At 50.0% G+C, this 25427-nt stretch overlaps 3 protein-coding genes across 4 annotated transcripts; 1 reads left to right on the top strand and 2 right to left on the bottom strand.

Moving 5' to 3' along the window:
- Positions 1–150: 150 nt before the first annotated feature.
- Positions 151–7955, bottom strand: LOC148828695 (uncharacterized). The gene is made up of 9 exons (XM_088925525.1): positions 7861–7955; positions 6564–6677; positions 3935–5617; positions 3686–3785; positions 3315–3463; positions 2593–2705; positions 1911–2000; positions 1555–1677; positions 151–1110 (listed from the first exon to the last, which is right to left on the bottom strand). Exons 1-9 carry the CDS (start codon positions 7925–7927, stop codon positions 946–948), a joined length of 2604 nt encoding a protein of 867 aa, XP_088781651.1. The 5' UTR covers positions 7928–7955; the 3' UTR covers positions 151–945.
- A 3852-nt stretch (positions 7956–11807) lies between these two features.
- LOC148828696 (glutamine amidotransferase-like class 1 domain-containing protein 3, mitochondrial) lies at positions 11808–17664 on the top strand. 2 transcript variants are annotated; one of them, XM_088925638.1, is made up of 5 exons: positions 11808–11899; positions 13426–13538; positions 14144–14315; positions 15618–15819; positions 16865–17664. In XM_088925638.1, the coding sequence occupies exons 2-5, from the start codon at positions 13431–13433 to the stop codon at positions 17055–17057; spliced, it is 675 nt and encodes a 224-aa protein (XP_088781764.1). In that variant the 5' UTR covers positions 11808–11899; positions 13426–13430; the 3' UTR covers positions 17058–17664. The 2 variants fall into 2 exon arrangements, with proteins under 2 accessions (XP_088781764.1, XP_088781765.1); XM_088925639.1 differs by having other exon boundaries at positions 11809–11899; positions 13429–13538.
- A 1406-nt stretch (positions 17665–19070) lies between these two features.
- LOC148828697 (uncharacterized) lies at positions 19071–21431 on the bottom strand. The gene is given in 7 exon segments (XM_088926051.1): positions 19071–19172; positions 19368–19472; positions 19654–19793; positions 20029–20120; positions 20435–20484; positions 20522–20760; positions 21302–21431. Coding segments are annotated over 7 exon segments (858 nt in total).
- Positions 21432–25427: the final 3996 nt, after the last annotated feature.

A 25427-nucleotide genomic window follows, 5' to 3' on the forward strand; every position in this document is an offset into this window, starting at 1 on the left:
TTAATTACAAGTTGGGTTATTTTTTGAGTTTCACTGTTTGGATTTTCCGCAGTCATTTCTGCCAAGCACTGCCCGTTTGAATATGCCATACCAGCAGCTCTCAACAGAACACACAACACAACAGTAAACCACAAGGGCTTTATTGCAGAGCAGGAAAAAAGTCCAATAATTTAAAAAAACACAAAACAAAGGCGTTTTTTGTCAGAGTTACGAGGAACGATACACAGAGCGAATCTGCTAGAAAATAAAAATAAATAATTCAAATAACTCTTGAAACAAAGCACCGTGGATCAACTCCTTCAAAGTTCCATTGAATACTTTCAAGAAGATGATAAAAAAGCAGCATACTTACATTATTTACAATGATCAATCAAATGATCTCTTTTTGGAATAGATATTCTAATAATATATAAAAGGGAGTATAAAAGATCATTTGGGCCATCTCCAGCTGTTTGAAAATCTCTGAAGAGGGGGCAGCAGATCTCTGCAGATCTCCCAGTACTCTCTGAACAAGCAGTGCGCCGGGCAGCGCAGACTGCAGCGTGGCGAATGAGCTCTTCAAACGATCCTGGACACTCGGACTCGGTTTGACATAACGGAGGCTTGTGGAGCTGACAGCTCCCCACTGACACTGAATGGAAGTGCGGATCTAAGGATCTCACTCATACAGAGACTACAGGACACAGCGGTGAAGCTCGGTTAGGGAAAAGACAGTGGGAGCAAGCTCTGGTGATGTGTTTGTTTCCCTGGATCTTCTATTAGAAAACACAGAGGTTCCTGAAACCCTTTCGGACCTTGATGAAGGACATGGCCACACTGACAGACAGACAGTAAGGTAAGAGGTACTGTATTGCTGTCATGCAGTACCACATCCCTGCGGATCATGCTTTTAATTACAAACAGCATGCAGCTGTCTTTGAGGGCGCTGCGTGGAGGGCACAGCTCCTACAACTGCTCCTCCTCCTCCCTCACTGGGCTCAGTTCCCCCCGCTGGGATTCGGCCTCGTGGTCCATCTCCTCGCCTGCGTCGGGGGTGTCTGGCTCGAAGGTGGGGTTCACCATTCCGCCCCCCGCGTGCTTCCTCTGCACCTGCTCGAAGATCTGCAGCACCTGCCGACAGAGACACGCCGCGCGTTAGCAGGGGCTGGGACACCGGGAGGGAGCTAGGAACAGCAGGACGGAACGCAGCAGGCTCGTGGTTTGTAACTCGGGTGTGAGACTGCTCTACATTCGGATCCGATTTCCTAGATTTCCTTTTAAACAGCAACTCTGGGGGAAGTCTATCCATACTCCTGCCCACTTCCACTCTTGCTATGCAAAGATATCTCACCGCTTAAACGCAGCTCTCTTGCAGCCCTCCCTCTATCCCATCATCCCCCCCCCCCTCCACCCTGCCAGATCTGATTCACTTCCTGCCATCATCCTTATGGTCAGGTTGCACGGGACCTGCTGCAATTCGCCTGACTTTACGGATGAGACAATGTCTCCAGAAGCTGACCAAGATCCCTGGGAGATGGGGACAGAGATGGGTGGCCCAATGGGCGCAGGGATTACCTGGGACTTGGGGATGATGCCCACTCTGAAGAAGCCGATGTTGCCGCTTTCGATCTTGGTGCAATCCACCACTGTGGAGGCGATGTTCTCGGGAGAGGGGCCGTCACACAGCACGCCATCCACCTGCGGGGAGAGGTAATGGCATCTGCACTCACGCTGGGACACGTGAGGAGACAGGGCAGACAGAGTCCTGCTCGGAGGGAGAGAGAGCTGGCCGTGGGGACAAAGGCTACGACCATTGAACACAAAGCCACCATCCCTGCAGAGACAGACGGCGACCGCCAAGCTAGAGTTGGAGCGACATGGGGACAGAGGCTCTCCTTCCCCTGGCTAATCCCCTCCACCCGTCTGCTCACCTTGTCTCCCAGCTTGGCGTACACCTGGTTGTGATGCGTCGTGTCCGCCTCGCCTGTGGGGTTCGCGGACATCGTGGCGATGGGCCCAACCTGCGGGAGAGAAGAGGGTTCGTGTCTGCCGGGCCCATCGGTGTGGAGTAGTGACCTGTGGCTTATACAGCACACGACCCGACCGCGGTGGCGGCACCGTAACAACGGCTACACACAAGAGGAGGCCCGGTGGACCATCTGGCCCGTTTGGACCCAAGGATCTCATCCAGCTGCTTCTTGAAAGAAGCTGGGGTGCGAGTTTCAACAACATGTCCAGCTCATTCATTTCATTCTTCACATCCCTCTGTATAGAGAAATGCCTCTTCCTCTCACTTTTAAATGCACTCCCACACAGCTTCCACCTTTTCCCACAAATCGCACCATATGAGCAGGGACAGCTCCACACATAACAGGCACTCTTACAGACAGTGGGAGAACACAACACTAGGGTGTGTTCAAAATCCGGCTTCTTCGCTGTTTGCATTCTGAAATATCCTACTGCAAAGACTTCATCCCAGATTGAGTGACTAAGGGCCTTTTTAATGAATGCAATCCTGTCTGGATCACAGTGTGGTGTGGGAATGGTTTGGAGCCGGACAGCTTGTCTGCTGCGCCTGTGTGCCGAGGTGCACCTGTCCAGTCCGTATCTCACCAGGTCAATGAGGTGTGTGGCAACCGTGCAGTCAGGATTGCGGATTGCAACGCTCTGGGGAGTGCCGATGTACTTCGCCGAGTCTTTCAAGCCAAAGCAGTCCATCCACGGGCCTGAGGGACACAGACACACTCCCTGTAAACGTCGCTCGACACACACACACAGACTCATAAACTGCTGCCTCCGAAATCAGCAGGACATCCTGGCTGGAACTCTCCCCGAGTACTCCGGCACAGTGCTACCACCGTCCTCCCGCTGAACAGAGAGCTTGACTCCCTGCACGGCTTGCACCCCTGCCTGTGAGCTCCAGTAAGCAGCCCGCGCCCTACTCGTCTGTTTCGCATCCTGCTGCACAAACTGGCTGGGATTCGAAATGCATTTGCATGTTTGCATGTCGCTAACAGGGAGAACGTTTGAATTATGGAAATTCTTTAATCAAATGTAAGATTAAGAAAATTGACACAAATGTATGAAAGAAAACAGCACCTGTGGAGAGTAATGAATCTGTAAATACAAGTTAGGGACTACACCTCAGCAATATTCAGATCTGGATGTAGAGAACTACAGTCCTGGCCTTAACTCTGTCCAGATTATTCACTTAATTGGTCCTACATTTTTATCCATTGACACTGCAGAACCAGCACAGATTTAACTTCTACTCTTGACCTAACTCCTCTACCACCAGCATCTCCACTACTCTTGTGCTCTACAGCGCCACCTACCTCTGGGGATGACCATGCTGATGGAAGATGGCCAGGCAGCCTCCATGAAGTCCCAGAGCACAGGGTTGATGAGGTGCCTGGACGGCTCCAGCTGTTTGATGCTAGAGATCCACAGAGACATGGGCCTGTCCTGGGCGTGCACTTTTGCCCTGCAAACAAGACCGACACACAACACTGAGCACCAGCGACCCAAAAGGATCTGTTAACAGCAGTGACGGAGCAAAGGCTCTTCGGACTGACCAACAGGGAAACCTGCAAATGCATGGCTGATATGGAGGACACCAGTAACCAAAGGTGGGATTTCAGATGCTTCATAAGATCACCCCTAAAGCAGAGAAGGGGAGAGGTCTGAATAGAGGTCAGCGACTTACTTGTACGCCTTCTCCACTGCATCAGGGCGATTGCACGCGGCTACCAACACGTAGACTGTGTCTGTGGGCATCCCACAGGCGCCACCGTTCTTCAGGATCTCTGCAGGTCAATGGGACAACCCGTTACACACCCCAAGACTCAATGCAAATGTATGGTGACTTGCTATGTGCAGGTTAGGGCAATGGCTGGAAAGGAAATGAGGCTGCAGGTGGCAGAGGGCAGTAAGAACCAGGAGGGGGCGCTCTCACCCGCGATCTGCAGCACGGAGGTGGCTTTGCGGGCCGGGACGTGGGGGCACTTCTCGCCTCCGCTGCCGTACCCGCTGAGCTTGACGAAGGGGGTGCCCAGGGGCAGCTGCGGGCTCTGGAAGCTGCTGTTGAAGAGGTTGGCGAGGAAGCAGTAGAAGCTGACCAGCCCGAAGATGATGGTGACGCCGATGTCGTAGCCGTAGGGCAGGGCGCCCACCGCGTCCAGCAGGAAGCTGATGAGGATGAGCTCGAAGGTGAGCGCGTAGGCGAACCAGGCCTTGCTGAGGAACAGCGCCCCCGCCGTCACGAAGCAGTTGAACAGCATGAAGCAGATGATGCCCACGGCCACGTTGAACCCGCGCGTGCTGCCGTACAGCCCGCCGTACCTCGTCAGCCCCCACACCACCCACATGATGCCGTACAGGATGAAGGCCGTGCTCTCCAGCGTCTTCCCCCGGGCGAAGGCCACCGAGCCGCACACCAGCTGCAGCGCCCCGCCGGCCACCACCACCCAGGGCAGCACCAGCACCCCCAGCGGCCCCTCGGGGCCCACGGTGGCAGTGATGGCGAAGGCGGCCAGGACGCTGCAGGCGTGGCCCAGCACCTCGGCGTCCGCGTACTTCGAGTACCCCAGGTAGGGCGCGTGCAGGTCTTTGTCCTGCGGCCGCAGGACCAGGCGGCTGCTCCGGGACAGCAGGGATCTCAGCAGCCCCTCGCCCGTGGGCACCCGCCAGGGGGAGGCCATGTTGTGAAGGGTGACCAGCAGCATGAGGGCAGACGCCACGAAGATTGCTGCCTGCACGCCCTGCGTGCCGCCCTGGAAGAAGCCCTTGGGCTGGGCGGCCAGCGCGATGCAGTAGGCCACGTAGAAGAGCTGGTACAGCCCCTCGGCCAGGCTCCTCTGGGTGCTGAAGAGGGCCAGGACAAAGAAGAGCACGGCGAAGACCGTGGGGAAGGGCACGGGGGAGTAGGGTGGTGGCAGGCTCCAGGCACCCAGCAGCAGGCTGTACCCCTCGGCGAACTTCAGCACCGAGGTGAAGCCATAGAAGGTGGCAGCCAGGGTGTCCATGGCCCGGTAGGACAAGATGCACACCCCCAGCTGGTACACGCCCGCCGTCCACAGCCAGGGCACCTGGCCCGGGAACAGAGCGGGCACCACGCCAAGCAGCGGGCAGGCCAGCACGCTGGCGGACAGCAGGTTCATGGCCAGCCCCGCCGTCGTCACGTCGTTGCGGTCCTGGGCCTGCGCGGCGGTGAGCTTCGCCTTCTTGCCCAGCCGCGTGCCCGGCAGCTGCACCGCGCCCTTGGTGATGTAGCTGAGGAGCCGCCCCGTGCCGAAGTAGGCGGCCACGAAGCAGACCAGCAGGTAGTTGGCGGCCGTGGCGCCCTGGCCGAAGCCCAGGTCGTAGAGGCCGGCGATCTGGTGCGCGCAGGCCATGCTCACGCAGAAGGCGATGACGGAGAGGACCGCTTCCTTCTGCAGCACCCCCACCACGCCGATGATGAGGAGGGCCAGGGTGAAGGCGGCCAGGCCCGGGACCATCGCCCCCCGCAGGCCCGCCGGGCCCTGGACCACGCCCTGCCCAGACAGGATGTGCACCAGCCCCGAGCCGCACCACAGCGCCGAGATGGTCATGCTGAGAGAAACGAAGACAGGGGCGTGGCACAGGCAGCGACGCACTCCTGCAGCACCGAGAGAGGCAGGGAGAGAGGAGAGAGAGACAGGAGAGAGGCAGGGAGAGAGGAGAGAGAGACAGGAGAGAGGCAGGGAGAGACAGGGAGAGAGGGAGTGTGGACAGGGAGAGAGAGGAGAGACACAGGGAGTGAGGAGAGAGACAGGGAGAGAGGAGAGAGGGAGCGAGAGACAGGGAGAGAGGAGAGAGAGGGAGTGTGGGGAGAGAGGAGAGAGACAGGGAGAGAGGGAGAAGACAGGGAGAGAGGAGAGAGGGAGTGAGAGACAGGGAGAGAGGAGAGAGAGGGAGTGTGGGGAGAGAGGAGAGAGACAGGGAGAGGAGAGGAGAGAGACAGGGAGTGTGCAGAGAGAGGAGAGAGACAGGGAGAGAGGGATTGAGAGACAGAGAGAGGGAGACAGGGAATGAGGACAGGGAGAGAGGAGAGAAACAGGAAGAGGCAGGGAGAGAGGTGAGACACAGGGAGAGACGGGAGAGAGGGATTGAGAGACAGAGAGAGGGAGACAGGGAGTGAGGACAGGGAGAGAGGAGAGAAACAGGAAGAGGCAGGGAGAGATGGGAGAGAGAGGAGAGAGACGGGGAGAGAGAGGCAGAGACTATCGTCAGTAACCTCTCACACACACAGTGCAAGACTCCTGGACAACTTAAAGAACACACCTGCAGCTTATTAAGTATATTTCAACAAACTCCTAAAAGTTCTTGTAAAATGGAACGCTGTGCTCACATGATTTTTATTCACTGATATGCTATTCCATCTCCCCTGCTTCATCGGGCATGACCCCAATCTTTATAACTAGTCTTTTTTTCCTGAAACACTCACTGCATCTGTCCTTAGGGCCTGAGTAACAATTCTATTGAAAAGTGACATTCGTGCATTTACATTTTTATTCGTGCATTACAGCTGAATGCTGGGGATGAGAGTGCTGCTTTTGCCATACCTGCATAGGCCAGGAGAGAGGCGATGATGAGGAGGAGGATGCCCAGGGCTGTGCCAGGGATGAGGGGCTGGACCGGGGAGTCAGTGTAGCCATTGACCAGCAGTAGCAGGGACCCTGCAGGAAGCAACGCCACACCGGACACCGTTAGCGAAAGCCTGCGTTACAACCGCCCGCGTGTTTTACTCGCAACTGCTTCGCGCGGCGCCCTCTGTCGGTGATTCCCCACCGTACAGGACACGCGGTTTCGAAAGCGCGATTTCTCATCGCGTCCTCTCGTTTCGCAAACTCCTCTCGGGTTACAGCTTTGGGCCCTTCTGATCTGCCAGCTCCTACCCCGGGACAAACGTAGTGCTCGTATTCGCCGCTAATTCGGGACCAAAACTCACAATAAAATAGATCAAACACTTCATCTCCATAATTAACGGGTCTTATGAGAGGTACACAAAGAAAAACGATTCAAGGAGCTCTTTTTCTGACTATAGGCATTTTGGGACAGCAACACTTGCTCTGTACGATGGGGGACACAGATATTGCCCAATTTTACCAGTCTCTGAATGTTACTGCTCGTTTCTGACTCACTCAACACCAGCTCGGTCTCAGGCTGGAGCCGAGCGGAAAAAAGGGGCAGAGAATTTCAGCTGTAGTCGTACAAAATACCAGAATATTCTTAAAATGATACAGAAAAGTGGAATGTGATCGAGAAACGACTGCAGAATTTCTGTGGTTCGCAAGTTTATTTTAAAAACTAGAAAATGCCCTGTGCTATAATATTAATTACAGTTCTGCTGATTAGTACTCATTCTTCTGTCCCTTCAGTGATATGGAGACATTTTTTTTTTATCTGCTTCGCGTTTTTTTCCTGTTCTAAACTCATATATTAAACTTCCATTCCTCCATTTTCTAAATCCCTTTTTCCAATTCAGGGTCGCGGGGTATTTATTAAACTGGAATAGACATTGCTTTATCAGCTAAAAACATAATTGATCAGAAAGTGCGGTATATTACTTAATGAATATTAAAATGAAACATTTCCCGAAAAGCGAGATTATTCTACCGAGGCTACGCGTTTTAATGTTTTAGAAAAGTACACAAAGCTGAAATCGGTTTATACACTTCTGTATGTGGTACGTATAAAATACATAAAGCAGATAATCTATTCTAAAAGACTCAGTTTACCGTTTCCCATCACTGCGCCTAAAGTTTCGAGAGGGGGAGCGGCGTTATAAACTGATTTTCCTCGTGAAGGGTTAAATTTGCTAGAGTGAAGCAACAGTCAATTAAATGAGAAAGATTGTACCTCCGGCGATTCCTAGAACACCGACTGAGAAGTGCAGAGACTCGACGTGCGCCCGCGGTTCTGCCATCGTTGCGTGCTGCCCAGAGGCTTCGGGTGAACAAGACACACTGCGGCGCTTATCAGAGCCCAGCACTTATAAATCCTCCCTCCCCTCTCGGACTGCTCGCTTCTCTTCCTGGAGGAAGTTAGGCAGCCTGGTAGTATGTAAATTATGACTATTTTGGGACTTCTTAGAAGGCACCCGAAACCTGTCACCTGGAGTAGAACAATGAATTTCTTACCCTGACGTACACCCGCGAGGAGTGGCCCTGAAAAAAGAGAGATGTGAAAAAGACATAATTCCCTGGAAATGATGTGTGACTCGCAACACGGATACACTTCTAATACAAGGAAAATCCTTCTAAAAATGACAGTTATATAAGGCCACCTAAAGATCGGAACCTTTGCAGAATCCGACTGTGGGATTTCTAATTTCCACATAACGTGGTTTCGCGCCATCACAACATTTATTGTAACCCAGCGTACTTCATTCCTCTCAAATGCTGTCAAAAACATTTCGTGAACACCGGCACAGCAAGGAAGCAGAGCACGAAGAATTAGGAAGCTACCCCAGAGGGGGAAAAGAGGGCACTCTCGTCGTGTCGAGCAACTTGAAAAACGCCCCAGCCTGTCTTTCAGCGTGGGGTAAGCAAGAGGTGATAGCGCCCACGGAGCTCCACTCACAGAACTGGAGAAGACGCAGAAGTTTAAAGGGAAGACGTTCAGATTTATAAACGGTTTGAGCTGGATTATACAGCGAACAACAGGCTCGAGCGCAGGAATTGGGGTGATTTGGGGTGCAGGGTGTCCCGTCATCATAGAGCGATGTAAACAGGCACAATGGCAGTGTATACTTTATACTATGTTATATAAGTATAAGGTACTGTATACCAAGTATAAGGTGTGGACATTTGTAAATATTTTCTAACCACTTCTTCCAGTTCAGAGCTGCAGGGGAGCTGGAGCCTATACCAGCAAGCAACGGGCGCAAGGCAGGGTACACCCTGGACCTGATGTCAATCCATCACAGGGGAGAGACACAGACACACTCACACCAGCGACCATGTTATCAGAAGCCAGTTCATCTCCCAGTATGTCTTTGGACAGTGGCAGGAAACTGAAGCACCCAGAGGAAACTCACACAAACATGGGGAGAACATGCAAACTCCACACAGACAGCACCCCAGGTCCTGAAATGAAGCAAGGCTGCACTATCTATAAATATATAGACTAATATGTTTGATATGTGTTATACAGTACAATATAGAGACAACAACATCCAAGAGCTGAGTGCCCTGTGATGTTTGGAATACTGGGTGAGACAGGTTTGGCTTGACGAGCCTGGTTAATGGGCAGCCTCCTGGCCTCAGGGCGAGCAGGTTCGAACCCCGTTCACACAGGGTGGCCCCAGGGGCAGCAGCAAGGTGGAGGAGGGAGGCATGAGGCGAGTGTGAAGAGAGCCGTCTGAAGTCAGGTTATGCAGGTGGTTTAGTCATGAGGGTGATTAGGCGCAGCTGTGTGAGACTGGCTTGTCGTTGTCCTCCCTCCCAGATTCCAGTTAATGGCTTCCATTTAACATGGCATCTCTCACGGCACAGTAGTATTTATTATTTTAATGCTGTGATTCACCCAGTATGCTTCTTGAAAGGAGTCAAGAGATGGCTCTCGGCACGGCTGACCAACGCCTATCCCCGGGGCAGTGCCCATCTGTGCTGAGCTGCTGAGCACCTTCGATCGGTTAATTATTCACCTGTTGCTTGTCCCTGTCGGCTTGTCACAGTACTTCCTGGAACCCTGCCTGCCCTCACTTCCTCCTGCCGCTCCCGGGCGGAGACCGGCCATAGAGGCAGGACTCGTTTACACGTCGCGATCAATACCTCTACATAACTGTTTCTATATATCTCATCTCTGTATTAAACCAAACGAGAAATTCTTTGTGTGTGTGTGTTAAAAACATTGAACTTTTTTTCTCATTTTTCCTTTTGCTTAAAATACCTTGCTGACCTAAGTATTGGTCGTTTTGTAAATGGCTTGAAACGTGCGCCGATTTCGATCATATTTCCCAGTCGCCCGAGAAATGACGTTTGTTTGTGTGTGATACAAGAACCCCCCCTTGTTTTATAAACACTGTACAAAACCAGAAACAATTCCTTTGTGAAAGTTATAAGCACGAGGCAGAAAACAAAAACTTCCAGTGTGCCGTTTTGCAAAGATTTCAGCTTGATTTAAAAGGCTGTGATTGTATCTGGAAGGGAGTTTCAGAGGTTTGGGTGATGAGAACAGCCCAGCCTGCACAGTCCTATAGTGAGAACACACAGACGTTTAGAATTAGGGAGGTGGAGGTTGAGTCTAATTGAATTACAAAAGAAGATTAAATCTGTCAACAAAAGAATGTTATGATTAATACAAAGATTGGCAGTGTTGAAGATAAAACGATATCAATATTAATACACTATTAACAGAATTAAAAAAAATCATAAAACAAGATTCCTGTAGACAGGACTAATATGATTACTTGAACGGGACTTGGTTAGTGTTCTGGTTGCTGAGTGCTCGATATCCAATGGCCGGGATTTCAGAGTTCGATTTCTGCTGCTGATGACGAACCTGTCAACGGGACCTCTCTCTGATCACAGCTGAATTAGGGCTGCGAGTCGGGAGGCACGGCGGGGCAGCGCTTAGTATTACAGCCTCAGGGTGCTGGAGCCCCTCAGTTCCAGACCTGGCTGGGCATGCTGTCTGTGTGGAGGCTGCATGTTCCGCCTGTGTTTATGTGGGTTTCCTCTGGGTGCTCTGGTTTCACCCCACAGTCCAAAACATACTGGTGGGTTAATTGTAAATGAGCCCTGGTGTGAGTATGTCTGTGTGTGCCTGTTGCCTGCTGGAATAGGCTCCAGCTCCCTGTGACCCCGTGTTAAGGGTGTAAGAGGATGGATGGATATACAGTATATACGAGTTATATAAATATGTGTGCGGTCAGAGTGGAGAACTGCATCAATGCATTTTAGTCACACATTTGGAAATAGCTCCCCCGTGAAACACTGTTTTACCAGTTATGCACAAGGAATTAATCTCGACTGATTGATTATAAAAAAGCGAGAGGGGGTAATGAAGAGAGCCAGGCGTTCGCCCAGATCAGATTGTGGTTTGATTCCATATCCCTGCGTCGTGACTGGGCGGCTGTCTCTGTGAGGGCAGAGGGGCTGACGATATTCCCATCACGACCACACCGCCATCTTAACTATCCCCGGAGAAAAATAACACCCCCGAACCACACAGGAAGGAGTCCCATCCTGGAAATTAAACCCTTGATTGAACCCAAAGAGCAATGATCTTATGATGTTACGAGGCAGTAACATTAATCTGCATGGCACGCCGATGCCATATATAAATGCCATATATAAATCCAATACAAAGAGCAGTATAAACACGACAATATAAGACAGTACAAACAGGGGGAAATATACAAATTTAACATGACTAGAGTAACACCAAAAACTTTCTTGAAAGAAAAGCCGTGGTTTTCCGACTCCTGAAGCAAGCCTGCAGATAGCAGCGGATGAGGCTGCCCCTATTGGACAGGCTGCGTCATTGCACCGTGTAGGACTGTGGGATTTACGGTATACCCACTCGGATGGGACTGGGTGAGGGGACTTGGTTTGAACAGGTACTGTCAATAAACCTGATGATAAAATAGCACGGAGCAGGAATGACTCAGCGAGTTTCTTTTCACTCTGAATGGCTTTTTAATTTGTTTTCCTTGTTCTGCGCAGCACGGAAACCCCCGTATTTGTTCTTCAGGCCCGCAGAGGCGAGAAAAACCCGCCCGCGTGGGCGGTGTCGGCGCCGTGGGCCCCCGCCCCCGTGGGTGCGGCCACACCGGTGCTCAGCGGTTGCTGCTATAAGTCAGCTGAGCGCAGCGAGAGTCATTCATATCTCCCAGTCGGAAAAGTCTTCCGTGTCGCCTCTGCTTACCTGCCGGCTACCAACTCTTCAACAGGTAAGAAAACCGCACTATGAACTTGTTATGGATGCTTCTCTATCGCAGGTCGATTTTTATATGCAACCTTTTTTCTGCACATAGTTCCAGACTACTTAGAATAAAGAAGAGATTTTTTTTTCTGAAGGCTGAGGCAAGAGCAAGTCCGATCTAGATCTGTTTTTGTCCAAGTAGTGCCTTGCAGTTTCCCGTTTTGTGCAGAAGTAATCCAGTGCTGTCTGCGTGTTACCTGCAGGCCCTGTTTACACAGATCTCTCCCTGACACCTTGGCTGGAGACACTGCGCGCACTCCTCATGGGAGATCGCTCATTCGCACTCTCTCGTCCTAATTAGTGAAGGAACAAGTAATAGGTTTATTCCGTGCTGAAAAGAGAAAAAGAAAACACAGCGTTTCGGCGTGGATGCTTTCGGCACGGAATCAACCTATTACTTGTTCCTTTGCAGCCTACGCATGCTGACGCAGCTGCCCACCTGAACTACTAATTACTGAAGGGTTAGTGTTGCTGGCTTGTTAACGCACAGCAGCAGTTGTATTGGTACCCTACCGCTGTGAATAGCGCCTGGTTTTCATGACAGCCTGCGAGTTTGATGGTGGTTATCCTTCTATCAGAAGTCTTTCTAACTTCTGGTACCTCCTGTGAACCTACCGTCTGGCAGAGAAACCCTATTTTGTCTGAGGGGACGCTTGAACAGAAAGAAATGCCAACCACCTGAAATTATAATGACAATATTATAGGGGCAAATTTTTAGTAGTCAGCTGGCGTGTCCGTGCGCGGCGTGTGGCGCTCAGTGCGCCGAGCGAGCGACGGGAGTGACGTCACTCCAGAGCAAGTTGAACTTGAGTGCGGCGCTGTCTAGGGCGTGGCAGTTCCTCGAGCGACAGGGGCAGAATCCCCGCAGGGGCAGGCGAGATGCGCTAACTACACTTCACAGTCCAGTTAAATAACGTTTTTACAGTATTGCGGTGTCCGTTTGCGTTTGCACTGACCATTCCAGCCGTCACCCTGAAGCTCAGCAGGTGTGAGCCTGGCCAGTACCTGGATGGGAGCCTCCTGGGGAAAAACTAAGGTTGCTGCTGGAAGAGGTGTTAGTGGGGCCAGAAGGGGGCGCTCACCCTGCGGTCTGTGCCTAATGCCCCATAGTGATGGGGACACTATACCTGTAAAACTGAGGTCCTGACTCTCTGTGGTCATTAAAAATCCCAGGGTGTTTCTCTAAAAGAGTAGGGGTGTTACCCCGGTGTCCTGGCCAAATTCCCCTTGGCCCTTACCAATCATGGCCTCCTAATAATCTCCCTCTCTGGACTGGCTTCATCAATCTGCTCTCCTCCCCACTGAGAGCTGGTGTGTGGGGAGTGGACTGCTGCATCATCCAGGTGGGGCTGCACACTGGTGGTGGTGGAGGGGAGTCCACATCACCTGTAAAGCGCTTTGAGTGGAGTGTCCAGAAAAGTGCTGTATAAGTGTGAAGGATTATTATTATTATTATTCTGTCCTAATGACGCTCTGTGTGTGTTTTGCGTTCAGCAGCAATGGTGAAACGAGTGGCGGTCATTCTCTCCGGTTGTGGGGTGTACGACGGCAGCGAAGTCCACGAGTCCTCTGCTGTGCTGGTGCACCTGAGCAGAGCGGGGACCAAGGTGAGGACCCCCCCACACACACACACACACACACACACACACACACACACACACCCATGCCCCCCCTCCACAGGCACGCATGCTAGCCTCATGCAGAACCACAGTAGAACTGGCAATGCCCAGCCTGGTCTGTGTCTGTGTTCCCTTTTCGTGACATTCACCCACAACGACCCCCCACGCATTTGAGTCAGAGCGGAGCAAAACGTACCTGTTCTCCGTTCACGGTCTGCTTCCTGGCAGGTGTTGGTGGTGATGAATTTTTAACCTGCTGATGGCGGTTAAGATACAACATTGTTCCTTAGCTGGTGCCTGACACAGTCAGGATATCTGATAACCGGCCTATGTGAATATTTCATCAGTAGCATGTGCTTAAGGACACATTATCGACTGCAGGGGAGGGAGGAATGGCCTTATTGTTCTAGGTTCTGGCCTTGGGAGTCTGTCTGTGGGGAGTTCACATGTTCTGCCTGTACCTCCGCATGGGGTTTTTGCACGGCTCCCTCCTAAAGACATGGCAGCCGGGCCTGTTATTCAGACTCGAGGGGTAGCTGGGTCTGTCCTCTCCCGTTCTCCGGCTGACGGATGCCAACGTTTCTGTGTGGCAGGTGCAGATGTTCGCCCCAGATGTGGAGCAGATGCACGTGGTCAACCACGTGGAGGGCAAGCCCACCCAGGAGAAGCGCAACGTGCTGCAGGAGAGCGCCCGCATCGCCCGCGGCGACATCGCGGACCTGGCCACGCTGGACCCCAAGCAGTTTGACGCCCTCATCATCCCCGGTGAGTCGCAGGGCTGTGTGCTGCTGTACTGATACACGGAGACCGAGCTGAGCACACAGACCTGGCTACAATACAGTGACGCATAGAACCCCCACTTCAGAGAGCCCCAGCTGTGATGGACTCACTCCTGCAGGCGTGCGTCCGGTCCTTCTGCGTTTTGGTCAGACGGAGCTCAAGAGATTGTTCCAGCCTCTTAACAAACTGACGTCCCAATTAGTCATTTAATTGCTACAACTTGAATGCAGCAGTCGCACGCACCCCCCACTCATGTACCACTTGAGCGTGATCCAATTACTTTGCAAACTTTTAACTGACCAGTTATATCTGTCAGCGCACAGTAGGCCAGGTGGATATTGTAGTTTGTGTCTCCTAGTGGAACATCAGTTTACTTAGGAACGAGTGAAGGTTTATCCGGTGCTGGAAAGGAAAGAGACGCAACGTTTCGCCCGTGGAGCCTTCTTCAGATGCGGACTGTCAAAGAGATCTAGATTTAGCAGAAGACACAGTGGGTTGAAGAAGCTCAAGTGGGTAGCTTGGCTGCAGAGGAACAGGTGAAGGTTTATTCGGAGCTGTGAGGAAAAGGAAAGAGACGCAACATTTCAGCTGTGGAGCTTCTTCAGGTGTGAACTTAGACTACTTGAACTACAGCAAATAACAATAATTAATTCCTTACACTTATATAGCACTTTTCTGGACGCTCCACTCTAGGCACTTTAAAGATAACAGGAACTCCCCTCCTGGATGATGCGCCAGTACTCTCCCCACACACCAGCTCTCAGTGGGGAGGAGAGCAGAGTGATGAAGCCAGTTCAGAGATGGGGATTATTGGGAGGCCATGATTGGTAAAGAGCAGGGGGAAATTTGGCCAGGATGCCGGGGTAATACCCCTACTCTTTTTGAGAAACACCCTGGGATTTTTAATGACCACAGAGAGTCAGGACATCTCATCTAAAGGACAGCGCCTTTTTACTATATAGTGTCCCCATCACTATACTGGGGCATTAGGACCCACATGGACCACAGGGTGAGTGCCCCGTGCTGGTCCCACTAACGCCTCTTCCAGCAGCAACCTTAGTGTTTCCCAGGAGGTCTCCCATCCAGGTACTGACCAGGCTCACACCTGCTGAGCTCCAGTGGGTTGTAGGGTGATATGGCTACTGGCTACATTTATTTAGCCTTCTCTTCAGTTGCACAGTTTCTGATCGCACAGCGCTGTGCAGAGGGTTCCTGCGGGGAGGGCCGGGCCGCGCCGCAGGCGGGAGCTGACCGAGCGGCGTGTCTTTCCTCTCCCGGCACGCGCAGGGGGCTTCGGCGTGGCGAAGAACCTCAGCTCCTGGGCCACCGAGGGGAAGGAGTGCACCGTGCGGCCCGCCGTGGAGACCGCCGTCCGGGCCTTCCACCGCGCGGACAAGCCCCTGGGCCTCTGCTGCATCTCCCCGGTCCTGGCCGCCAAGATCCTGCCGGGCTGCGAGGTCACCGTGGGGCACGACAAGGAGTCCGACAAGTGAGTGAGGGGCCGCCGGTGAGGACAGAGGCGGTGGGCTGGTGGGGCCAGCAGGGTCCGTTCCATAGAGCTGACGGTCATCAAAGCAAAGAAGGCAGATGTTCCTTAGACCAGGATGTCTAATTGTGGCCTTTAACCCGAGTTAAAGCCGCTATTTTTATATTTTGTGGTTAGAGAGAATCGGCGCTGATGAGTGCATTTCAAACCGCAATAATAAAAGTAAAGCGTACAAGGGTAGCGTGTAAAACCTCCAGTTTACATCACGAAGTAGCCGGCGTTTCCCGCTAAGCCTCTGTGGTTCAGAACCAGGCAACCAAACTTCCCGAGAGGTGAAGTGGCCCTGTTACACTGTGAACAAGCAGGCTTGGGAATCCAGCTCTTTTAATCCACTAGAAAGATTGCTCTCCACTTCCAGACGTTTTTTCCGGCAGATGCCACTGGATAACTCTGCATGCGGGTCATGTGGGAACATCTCTGCTGGGAAGTATCTGCTGCACAACCTGTACTCTTTCACTCGTCCGTCACATCGCATTACTCTGACGGCGGCTTGAAATCGCTCGTCAATGACGATTCTTTCTAACCCTGAAGTATACAGTGACTAGCGAGCGGGAAGGGCCGCCTCATGTCGCGGTTCTCGTGAACTCTCCCTCTCGACCGCGGAGACTTTGTGCTTAATATAAAATTGGTTTAAAAAAATCTATAACGTCAAAGAACTTATTCTGTTACTTGATTTAATCACTGGTCTGAGAAATTGGGACTGCAGTTCCCCTTTGAACGGCCATCCTCGGTGACTCGCCATTAGTGAAAATGCAGATTGCTCCTCTAAGTAAAAAAAAATGCAATGTCAATTAGCAAAGACGCATGCGTGAAGTACACGTGCGCAGGCCACCTTTAATGACAGAATTAGATCTCCTGTTTGAATTGATAGCGAGCCACCGAAGACGGCCAATTTAAAGTCGCTTGTGCAGGTCGTCTGTCGCGAACCGCGGCTCCCTGAAGCGGGCTGTCGTCGTTACCCACCCGCCTTGCTCTGCTCTGCCCCCAGGTGGCCGTACGCAGGAACTGCGACCGCGGTGAAGGAAATGGGCTGCAAGCACGTGAACAAGGACGTGGGGGAGGTGCACGTGGACGCGAAGTACAAGCTGGTGACCACGAGCGCCTTCATGTGCAACGCACCGCTGCACCAGATCTTCGACGGGATCGGCGTCATGGTCGCCGAGGTCCTCAAGATGGCCTAGAGGCCCCTCGACCGGAGAGCTCCGGGGAGGCGTGAGAGAGGCGTTACAGTGGTGGTTTGAGCAGGTCACGGCCCCCCCGTGGAAGAGTTACCCCAGGGGTGTACAGTTTCTTACGCCCTTGGCTGTTAAATTGAGTGTTGCTGTGTTTTACACCCTGATTGGCTAATCCTGGCTTTCACATGTTCCTTGGAATGCTCCTGCTAGGTAGGGGCCACGCCCTCCATCAGCCTGCTTCAAGTGGAGTGTTTTTGCAATGTCGTGTACAAGCCGGGCATTGAAACTAGGAGAACTGATCCAAAGTGACGGGTACAGGTTTATTCCATGCTGAAAAGAGACACAGCATTTTGGCTGTGGAGCCTTCTCCAGGTGTGAGACTGTTATGTTAGGACAGACGCAGCTACCCCTCAAGTCTGAATAACAAAACAGTACGACTTCTGAAGAAGCGTTGTTTCTTTTCCTTTCAGCATGGAATAGACCTCTACCTGTTCCTTTGTAGCTTATACCCGCTGAACGTAAACTGATTCAAAAGCCATGTTTGTGTTACCCCTGTGTGTGTATTTAATGTGTGAGTTTTCTTTCATCGTTCAATAAAACGAATGTGAAACTATCGGCGAATTCATCCCATCTGATTAAATGTGTTGATTAAATATGGTTTAACTGATACAATTATGATTCACATTTAAATCTGATTAAGTATGGAGGTAACTGTTCTCCTTTATTAACTGCTTGGTTATTTCCGCCTTGCAAATTGGCACCTTGCTGCTAAAAGGAGCTCAGACTTCCTTCGTTTCTGACGGCCAGGGTTTGGACAGGGACCTGTTCCAGGCTGCTATAATGTCAGGTCAGCGCTCCTGACTGGCTGCATGGTGCCAGTTCCTCTTCCTGGTTGGCATTCTGAGTTAACGCAGCAGCAACGTTTCTTTGTCAATGTGTCTAGAGAACAGGCCGTGCCCACTAACTGTGGAGACATTCTTACAACACCTACACACATGTTCCTTGACTGAGTGCAGGGAACCTGCAGAGCTAGAAACCAGCAGGGCAGGCATTTCTTCCCTATTTTGTAAGGATGGAAAGCTGGTGAAGAAACAAGGGAACATATATATATATATATTTTTTTGCATCCAAGGAAGCGGAGTCATTTCATTTGGAGGGGAGATCCAGAGTTTTGAGCCATATCGCATATTGAGAACACAGAACTCCAGACGTGTTCTGGGCAAAGAAGCCAATTTAATGTAATACTTGAACCTGATGGAGTTTAGCAGGAAGTAAAACCATCAGGCCCATGCTTTCCACCGCAACAGCTGAAAACTGAAGCCCAGGCCAGGACACTGGAGATGAGCTCTCTTATATTAACCCCCAGGACATTCTAATTACTGTTATTGTTAAATTTATTAAACCACAAGCTGGATTGCCAGGCTGCAGTATGCAACGATATGAGGAAGTGAAAATATGTGAGAACTGAGATTTAACAGATGCTGGTAGGAAACCTCAGGCTTAGAAAATAACTTGTGAAGATGATAAAACTCGGTCATGTTTGCTCGATTATATGGGGTCAGTAAAGACAGAAGAGCATCTCGAGAATGGCGGGGGATATCACTGCTTTTATAAACAGTGACACGCGACAGCTGAGCCAGTAAATGTCACAAAGCAGCAATAATAAAAATGAAAATGACAGGACGAGATGCTTGAAGGAAAGTGCAGTTCTCATTTGAACCAGCTGAGGTCACTGCAACCCTACTCCTGACATGCTGTGTGATCACGTTCGAGTTAAATTCCTGCACTAAAACACCGGGGGTCAGTCTGATTCTGGCTGGGCACTCCTGTTGTGCCTCCACATGTACCCACAGAAGGATATAAACATGGCACGCTCCAAAGTCAAAACTGGAAGACGATACCAACACAGTTTATTTTCATGCAGGAAACATGAATCATTTGGACGGTGGTGTGGATATCATTATGCAAACATCATATAAGCCACAAAAACCCATGCAAAAGCCTGTGCTTCAGCTCAGCTCAGCACAGTGCAGCTGTTGGCGGGCTGCGTGGGAAGTGTTCGAACTGGTCTCTTCCAGACACCAGGACAGTGGCGTGGAAGCGGTGCAGGCGATCAGGATCCTGCCAGGAAGGGAAAGGTGCAGCTCAGACATTGCCAAAGTCTTTGTCACAGTCTAGACTTCTGCACTATGCAAAGTGAAATGCAGATGATCATGTACAAAGCGGAGGTACTGTGACGCTCACATGTAATGCATTAGGGCCCTCAGGGACAGGGAAGTTGGAATTGTTTGGTTCCAATGAGGGACAGTCACTCACCTGCACAGGAAAGGCGGACGTGGGGACAAAGCGCATGACAAATCCACAGCGCCTCCTGCTGGATGTGTTGGGCTCACTGCCATGCACCAGTAGCCCATCATGCACCTGGGACAAAGGTCATGGGGTTAAAGGTCAGGGGTTAGAGCAATGACACCCACAGTGACATACTAAAGCACAAACACCAATGCACCAATGAGAAACCTTTTCTACTTATCCCCTATATTCTCTTCTGCTCAGCTGAGATTTGGGTTTGTTCTCTGAAAGCAAAGCCTGCAGCGACACTTACAGACATCTGCCCAGCCTGCAGGGGACAGAGCTGAGCGCTGTCAGTCAGAAGATGATGTTCTGGTATCTCCTGGTTGGCAGACAGCATGTTCCTGGAGCATGCCGAAGACTGGTGAGGCAGAATCCCCAGGGTGTGGCTGCCTGTGGGCAGAGTGATGTCAAATGACAAGCTCAGCGGACAACTCGCAGAGCTTACAACCCCCCAAAACCAAAACCAGAGACAGGAGGAACCCTTTTGACCTCAAAGCATTCAGAAATGAAAACAATCTACCTTCATAATTACATCAAAATGAATCACTGGCATACAGGTCAACACAAACCAACTGCAAGACCGATAAACCTGAAACCTCGGACCCAATGTCTTAGACCGCAGTACCTGGGATGACCTGCAGGGCTCTGTTGTCTCTAAAAGAGTCATCCAGAGCCAGCCACACCTACAGCACTGGACCCGCAGCCACGCCCCAGTACCTGCAACCAATCACAGCAAGGTCACCACTGCACTACAACTCCCATGAAGCTCAGCACACACGCCCAGGTTACGTCTTGTCCATCACAAATTGGGTGCTCTTGGCTTATATCTCATTTCTTTCCTTTGCAGGACTTCAGACCCACAGAACCTTAATATTATCCTAACTGACCTATGAATACTTACTGGCCCTAATGTTTTAGTATTTATATACTTAAATTTTTCAATATTAAATTGGCACAAAGGCTGGTACAGAACTCAAAGAGCCAAGGCTGCCTATCCTTGCTCCGTGTTGTAGAGATCACATGGGACCAACCTAATGTCCTGGTGCCAGGCCACAAAAGGGAGGTCACCGGTGACCTGCTGCTCAGAGGGGGAAGTATTGAGTTTCCCCACAGTCTACACCAGGGGTGCTGCTGAGCTGCTCTGGTTTGCTGTCAGAACGGTCACTCTCCTCCCCTCCTCCAGGACTGCTGTGTGGGGACACAGGGCACTTGCAAATGAAGTGGGAGTCAAGCAGGATGACATCGGGTTCCAGAATGGCCATGACCAGCTCCAGTACCTTGGGGTGCGTGGCCAAGTCCATAACCCATCCACACTGCAGGTGGACATTGTGCAGGCTGTACTGAGCATACTCTTTCCCTGTACAAGGACACACACACAGGGGACACACAACCACCCCATCACATGTGCGCAATGAAGCTTACCAATCAAACCGCCACCTGTCTTTTCTTCCAGTCTTATCAATCCAAGTGTTCAATCTGAGACACTAGCAAATTCAACTGGAAGAGCTCCTCAAAGCCAGAATCAGAGAAAACAGCCTCAGTTTTCAGGGCCTCCAGGAAGACATTAAAAATGGCCCTGTATGATTAGGGTGTGCTACCACTGATCTAAAATATGTTCCCACAATATCACCCCTTGAAAACAAAAAGAACCTACAGTGGGACAGTAATCGGAAACACTGCAGCGCTAACAGAACTGATCTGCTTGACCTCGCTGTGCAGGGTGTGCACTGTGTTAGAGAGGGCCACTGGCCAGGGTTCCTGAGTGACTGTAGTTGCAGTGATTGATGGGGTACCTTCTCTGGGGTGATCCTGATGGACGTACAGTGTCTGGCGAAGAGCTCTTAACTACATGAACCTCAAATCAGACACTCTGCCCCCTCCCTGGGTGCCTCACTTACCAAACTCCCTCTCCAGCCTGTTGAAAGCCTCTCTGGTGGCCTCCAGCTCCTCCTGGTTCAGCACTGGCACCCCTGACACAAAGCCCTGCCGCCTGTAGGAGGCACCCATCTGTTCCAGCGAAGAGCTCATGTCTGCTTCCTCAGTGAATCTGCTGCTCCTTCTCTTCTGGACTCACGGCTTCTCTCGCTCCTGGGGCTCAGGGCTGGGGCTGAGCTGGATGCTGTGTGATTTTATATCCTGTGCTGAGTGACTGGGGGGAGAGAGACCAACCACTGACCTCAAGGGTGATCGAGATACTGCTGCTTCTCTGCACCCTCCTTGACCGAATTCTTCTCAAAGAGAGGGGTATTCTGTGATGGTTATGGAGCTTCAAGAATTATTGGACTCGTAAAGTGTGGCGGGGGCTGGCTCAGTGGTAAAACCATCCTACTTGCAAGAACAACTCGACTCCCCCCCACTAGGGAGCAGTTAAACAGCAGTACTGTCAGAACAGAAACAATGCTCAGATTTAGGTCCCTGCTAGTAGGACACAGAGCTCCAACTGACACCCAGATTGCAGCCAAAGTAACAGACATTGGCACAGAAGTGAGACTGGGCCACTAAGCAACGTGCCGAAGGATCTGTTCAGCTGCTCTGTTCCCCCACCATCCTGCAGGATCTATAAGCCTTCTGGAACCTCTGACTATTTGTTGGGGAAAGACTTCAATCGTACTTAAACTAAGCAGTGTTACACTGATCTGAAAATACTTTGGGGAACAATAACCTTGAAATTGAAAAATAACTCACAATAAGTGAGTGAAAACCACCAAAAAAATGTATTTTAAAACAAATTTACCTGCAACTATTTTTCACCATTTTCATATATACAGTATATTGTAGGGCTTACTGCAGAGAAGTCAGAGCAGTCAGCCTCAGCTGTTCCATAACAGAACATTACGGACTTCTTAGAACAAAGCAGACAGAATAATCATAAAAACAGCAAAGAGTAAGTGCTGATTTATAGCTGTACTAGAGAGCAGCACACATTGCTCCCTAGAGTCCTCCTGACGAACTGGAAGTCTGATTGGTCGGCCTAATATACTAAAAGCTGTTTTCTCTCGTAACTGCCTGTGGGGATTCGTAAATGGTTCTTATTTCCTTTTTTCACACATATACAATTATAGACAACTTGTTACAGACATAACACATTACAATTAGTGTTTGTTTCCTACACGTATTCGTTTTGTATTTTTCCTAAAAACATGTTTAACTTAAATATTGTGATGTGATCGGAGTTGCTTACACGGCGGGGGTGACCAGGACGCCTCCAGCCCACAAGAGGGCGCTCAGGAGGAAGTCCGGCGGCCGAACGGAAAGTGATCTCTTCAGCGCTGACAGTGTACAGTACAGTGGTTTTGCATAGACCTGGAGAGTTCAAATCTTTTTAGTGAATTGATTAATCTGATTCAGTTCTGTGAAGCGATTCGATTCAAACGATTCGTCCATTTGATTCGCCAAGAAAAAAATCCTTAAATGAGGCATATTCACTTAAGAACCTAAATGGAAAATAGGATGTACTGTACTGCGCAATTGAGATTCCTGGTCGTTTTCATTCTTCCGCATGAAGAGATATGTAGTTTGAGAAATATGGTAATAGTTTTTGTAAAATTTCTGTAGGAAATCATTTCTAGGGCAACTGTAGCTGTTTGTCACGTACAGTTGTTTGCAGGGTGAAAGGCTGCAAAACATGAATACAATTGTAACTGCCAAAATATACTCATTGCATTATACCGAATTAGCAAAAAAATCAAAGAAGTAGATTAGGTAATAAACAAGGCGAGAGCTTTTACAAACGCACGAACAAAGGCGAAACAATTAAAGAAAAAAAAATAATAAATCAGTAACATGACACTTTATGAATTCTTATTTCGAAACATCAATTCAAGTTAAATCTGTAACAGTGAAATGATCGTGGAAAGCTAATAAAATAGCACATTATATTTGCCTACACTAGGGCATATTTGCATTTAAAGCTGAAGATATACATTACATACACATTGTACTATTGAAACTTTAAAACAGACAGCAATATGTAGTCTGCAGATGTATCCGGTGTTTAGTACAATTATTGCAGTCTGATATAATTCGGGAATTTTTGCAAAGGCGAATCAATACAGCCGTCTGAAATACCCAGCCCTTAAACTGGCACACCTCATTAAGAAGAGGGGAGTGGGTTTTATTCACAGTTTGAAAGTGTTTAGATCAGAATACGCCCTGTGCAGACTCGCCTGGCTCGACGCTCGATTCCTCTCGTTGAGCCTAGTGACCTAGTGAAGCGAAGGAGAGCATCCTCCGGAGGCAGTGAACGGATCACCTGATTCACTATTCACTGCCATGATTCAGAACGAACGAGTCGTTCGCCAACTGCACAGATCTAGTCTTGACATGGATATCAAAGAGCGCAGCAATTTTACAAGTCCATTTCGATTCCTTCTCCACCTGGTCTTCTGCTATGAATCCTTCCCAACAGGTTAAATGTAGTTTAATGCCTATATCCATCAAGACAGATGTATATAAGATACAGTTAAACAGACTGTTGGAATATTGAGCTTTGCTAATTATGTATTGGAGTTTTTCTCAGCAGTGTGAACCAAGGGATTTCACAATACATGGGGGAAAAAACAGTGTTCACACTATTAAGTATGTACAACAATATTAAAGATTTATTATTTACAGTTCTGTGTATTCGTTTTCACTGTACCTATGCTTTAAAGAGGGTGTAGTGATGTTTTAAAATGTCCCAGTTTACGATGTGTTTTATTTGTTAGATTAAAAGCAACAGTAATTAAATGAGAAAGACTGTACCTCCGGCGATTCCTGGAATACCGACAGAGCCTGTCGCTCGGTGTTCTAACTTCGTTCACCAAGAGGCTTCGGGTGAAGATTAAGGCTTCGCGGCATTAAGGACTGTCCCCTCCCAGAGACCGCGTTTCTGTTTCGGGATGAATATGCAGTGTAGCAAAATGTAAATGATACCTTACTTTTAAGACTATTAGAATTTAAAAAAAAGGTGTAGTTAAACTGAAGTCTTGACAAACACCTGAAAGATGACGTTTAATGTAGGCAAATGCAGGGTTTTGCGTACAGGTGGTAAAAAATTATTTTCTAAGTATAAACGCGGACACCCCCAAGCTAGAAGAGGCTACTTGTGTAAAAGTACTAGGTGATCACGTCTGAACATTGTTCATATCTTCACGGCAGTGTAGAGACGCAATTAAAACGGCTAACAAAAACACTTATAAGGCCTCATTTAGAATGCTGTGTACAATTGTGCTCACCACGTTTTAGAAAAGATACTGCTGCTCTGGAATCAGTCCGGAGAAGAACAAACAGATTCATTCCAGGGTGTAAGGGAATGAACCACAAGGACAGGCTGAAGGACTACAGGGGAACCTGATACAAGCTTTCAAACTCCTCAAAGGCCTTGACTCACTCAACACAGCAGAGCGCTTCAGAATCGACAGTGGAAGATGAGCCAGGCGAGCGCAGGAGGAAACTACGGGGAAGTGCTTTTAAAACCTAGAACAGCAGACATTTCTTTACACAAAGGGTTGTGGGGGTGTGGAACAAGCTACCATGACTGATAGCTGAAGCAGATACCCTGGTTTCTTTCAACAAGTGGCTGGAGGAGATCCTGGGATCAGTTAACTACGAACTTCCAAATAGGCTAGATAGGCCTAACAGCTCCTCTCATCTGTGACCTGCCTTGAGTCAACAGCCAGTAAGATCACTTTATTGGCCATATACAACTTCTTGTGTTAGGAATTTGTCTTTTCACATACTCCAGCTTGCTCTCCAAGCACACACAGACAGGGAGAGAAGCATGGGCTCAAAGCGCAGGGTCAGCCATTTATATGGCACCCCCGGAGCAGTTGGGGTTAAGGGCCTTGCTCAGGGGCCCAATGGAGTAGGATTGCTCTACCGGCCACGGGATTCGAACCGGCAACTTTCCAGCCACGGGTGTAGATCCTGAGCCACAGAGCCACCGCACCGCCCCAAGTAAAACCTGTGTAAAGTGAACCATTATTAACAGTAGTAGTAACAATGACAGCAGCACTGCCCAGCAGTGAAGAACCTGAACACTCA

The sequence above is a fragment of the Atractosteus spatula genome, chromosome 9 (assembly GCF_055471065.1).
Source record: "Atractosteus spatula isolate fAtrSpa1 chromosome 9, fAtrSpa1.hap1, whole genome shotgun sequence".
NCBI classification, from domain to species: Eukaryota; Metazoa; Chordata; class Actinopteri; order Semionotiformes; family Lepisosteidae; genus Atractosteus; species Atractosteus spatula.

Excerpts from the sequence above, each read along its gene's own strand:
- LOC148828695 (XM_088925525.1), bottom strand. The coding sequence starts at position 7,927 with ATGGCAGAACCGCGGGCGCACGTCGAGTCTCTGCACTTCTCAGTCGGT. Across the intron at positions 3,786-3,934 it reads CTCCGTGCTGCAGATCGCGG|AGATCCTGAAGAACGGTGGC; the intron begins GTGAGAGCGCCC and ends ATTGACCTGCAG. Across the intron at positions 3,464-3,685 it reads GCAGTGGAGAAGGCGTACAA|GGCAAAAGTGCACGCCCAGG; the intron begins GTAAGTCGCTGA and ends TCTTGTTTGCAG.
- LOC148828696 (XM_088925638.1), top strand. The coding sequence starts at position 13,431 with ATGGTGAAACGAGTGGCGGTCATTCTCTCCGGTTGTGGGGTGTACGAC. Across the intron at positions 13,539-14,143 it reads TGAGCAGAGCGGGGACCAAG|GTGCAGATGTTCGCCCCAGA; the intron begins GTGAGGACCCCC and ends TCTGTGTGGCAG. Across the intron at positions 15,820-16,864 it reads CACGACAAGGAGTCCGACAA|GTGGCCGTACGCAGGAACTG; the intron begins GTGAGTGAGGGG and ends CTCTGCCCCCAG.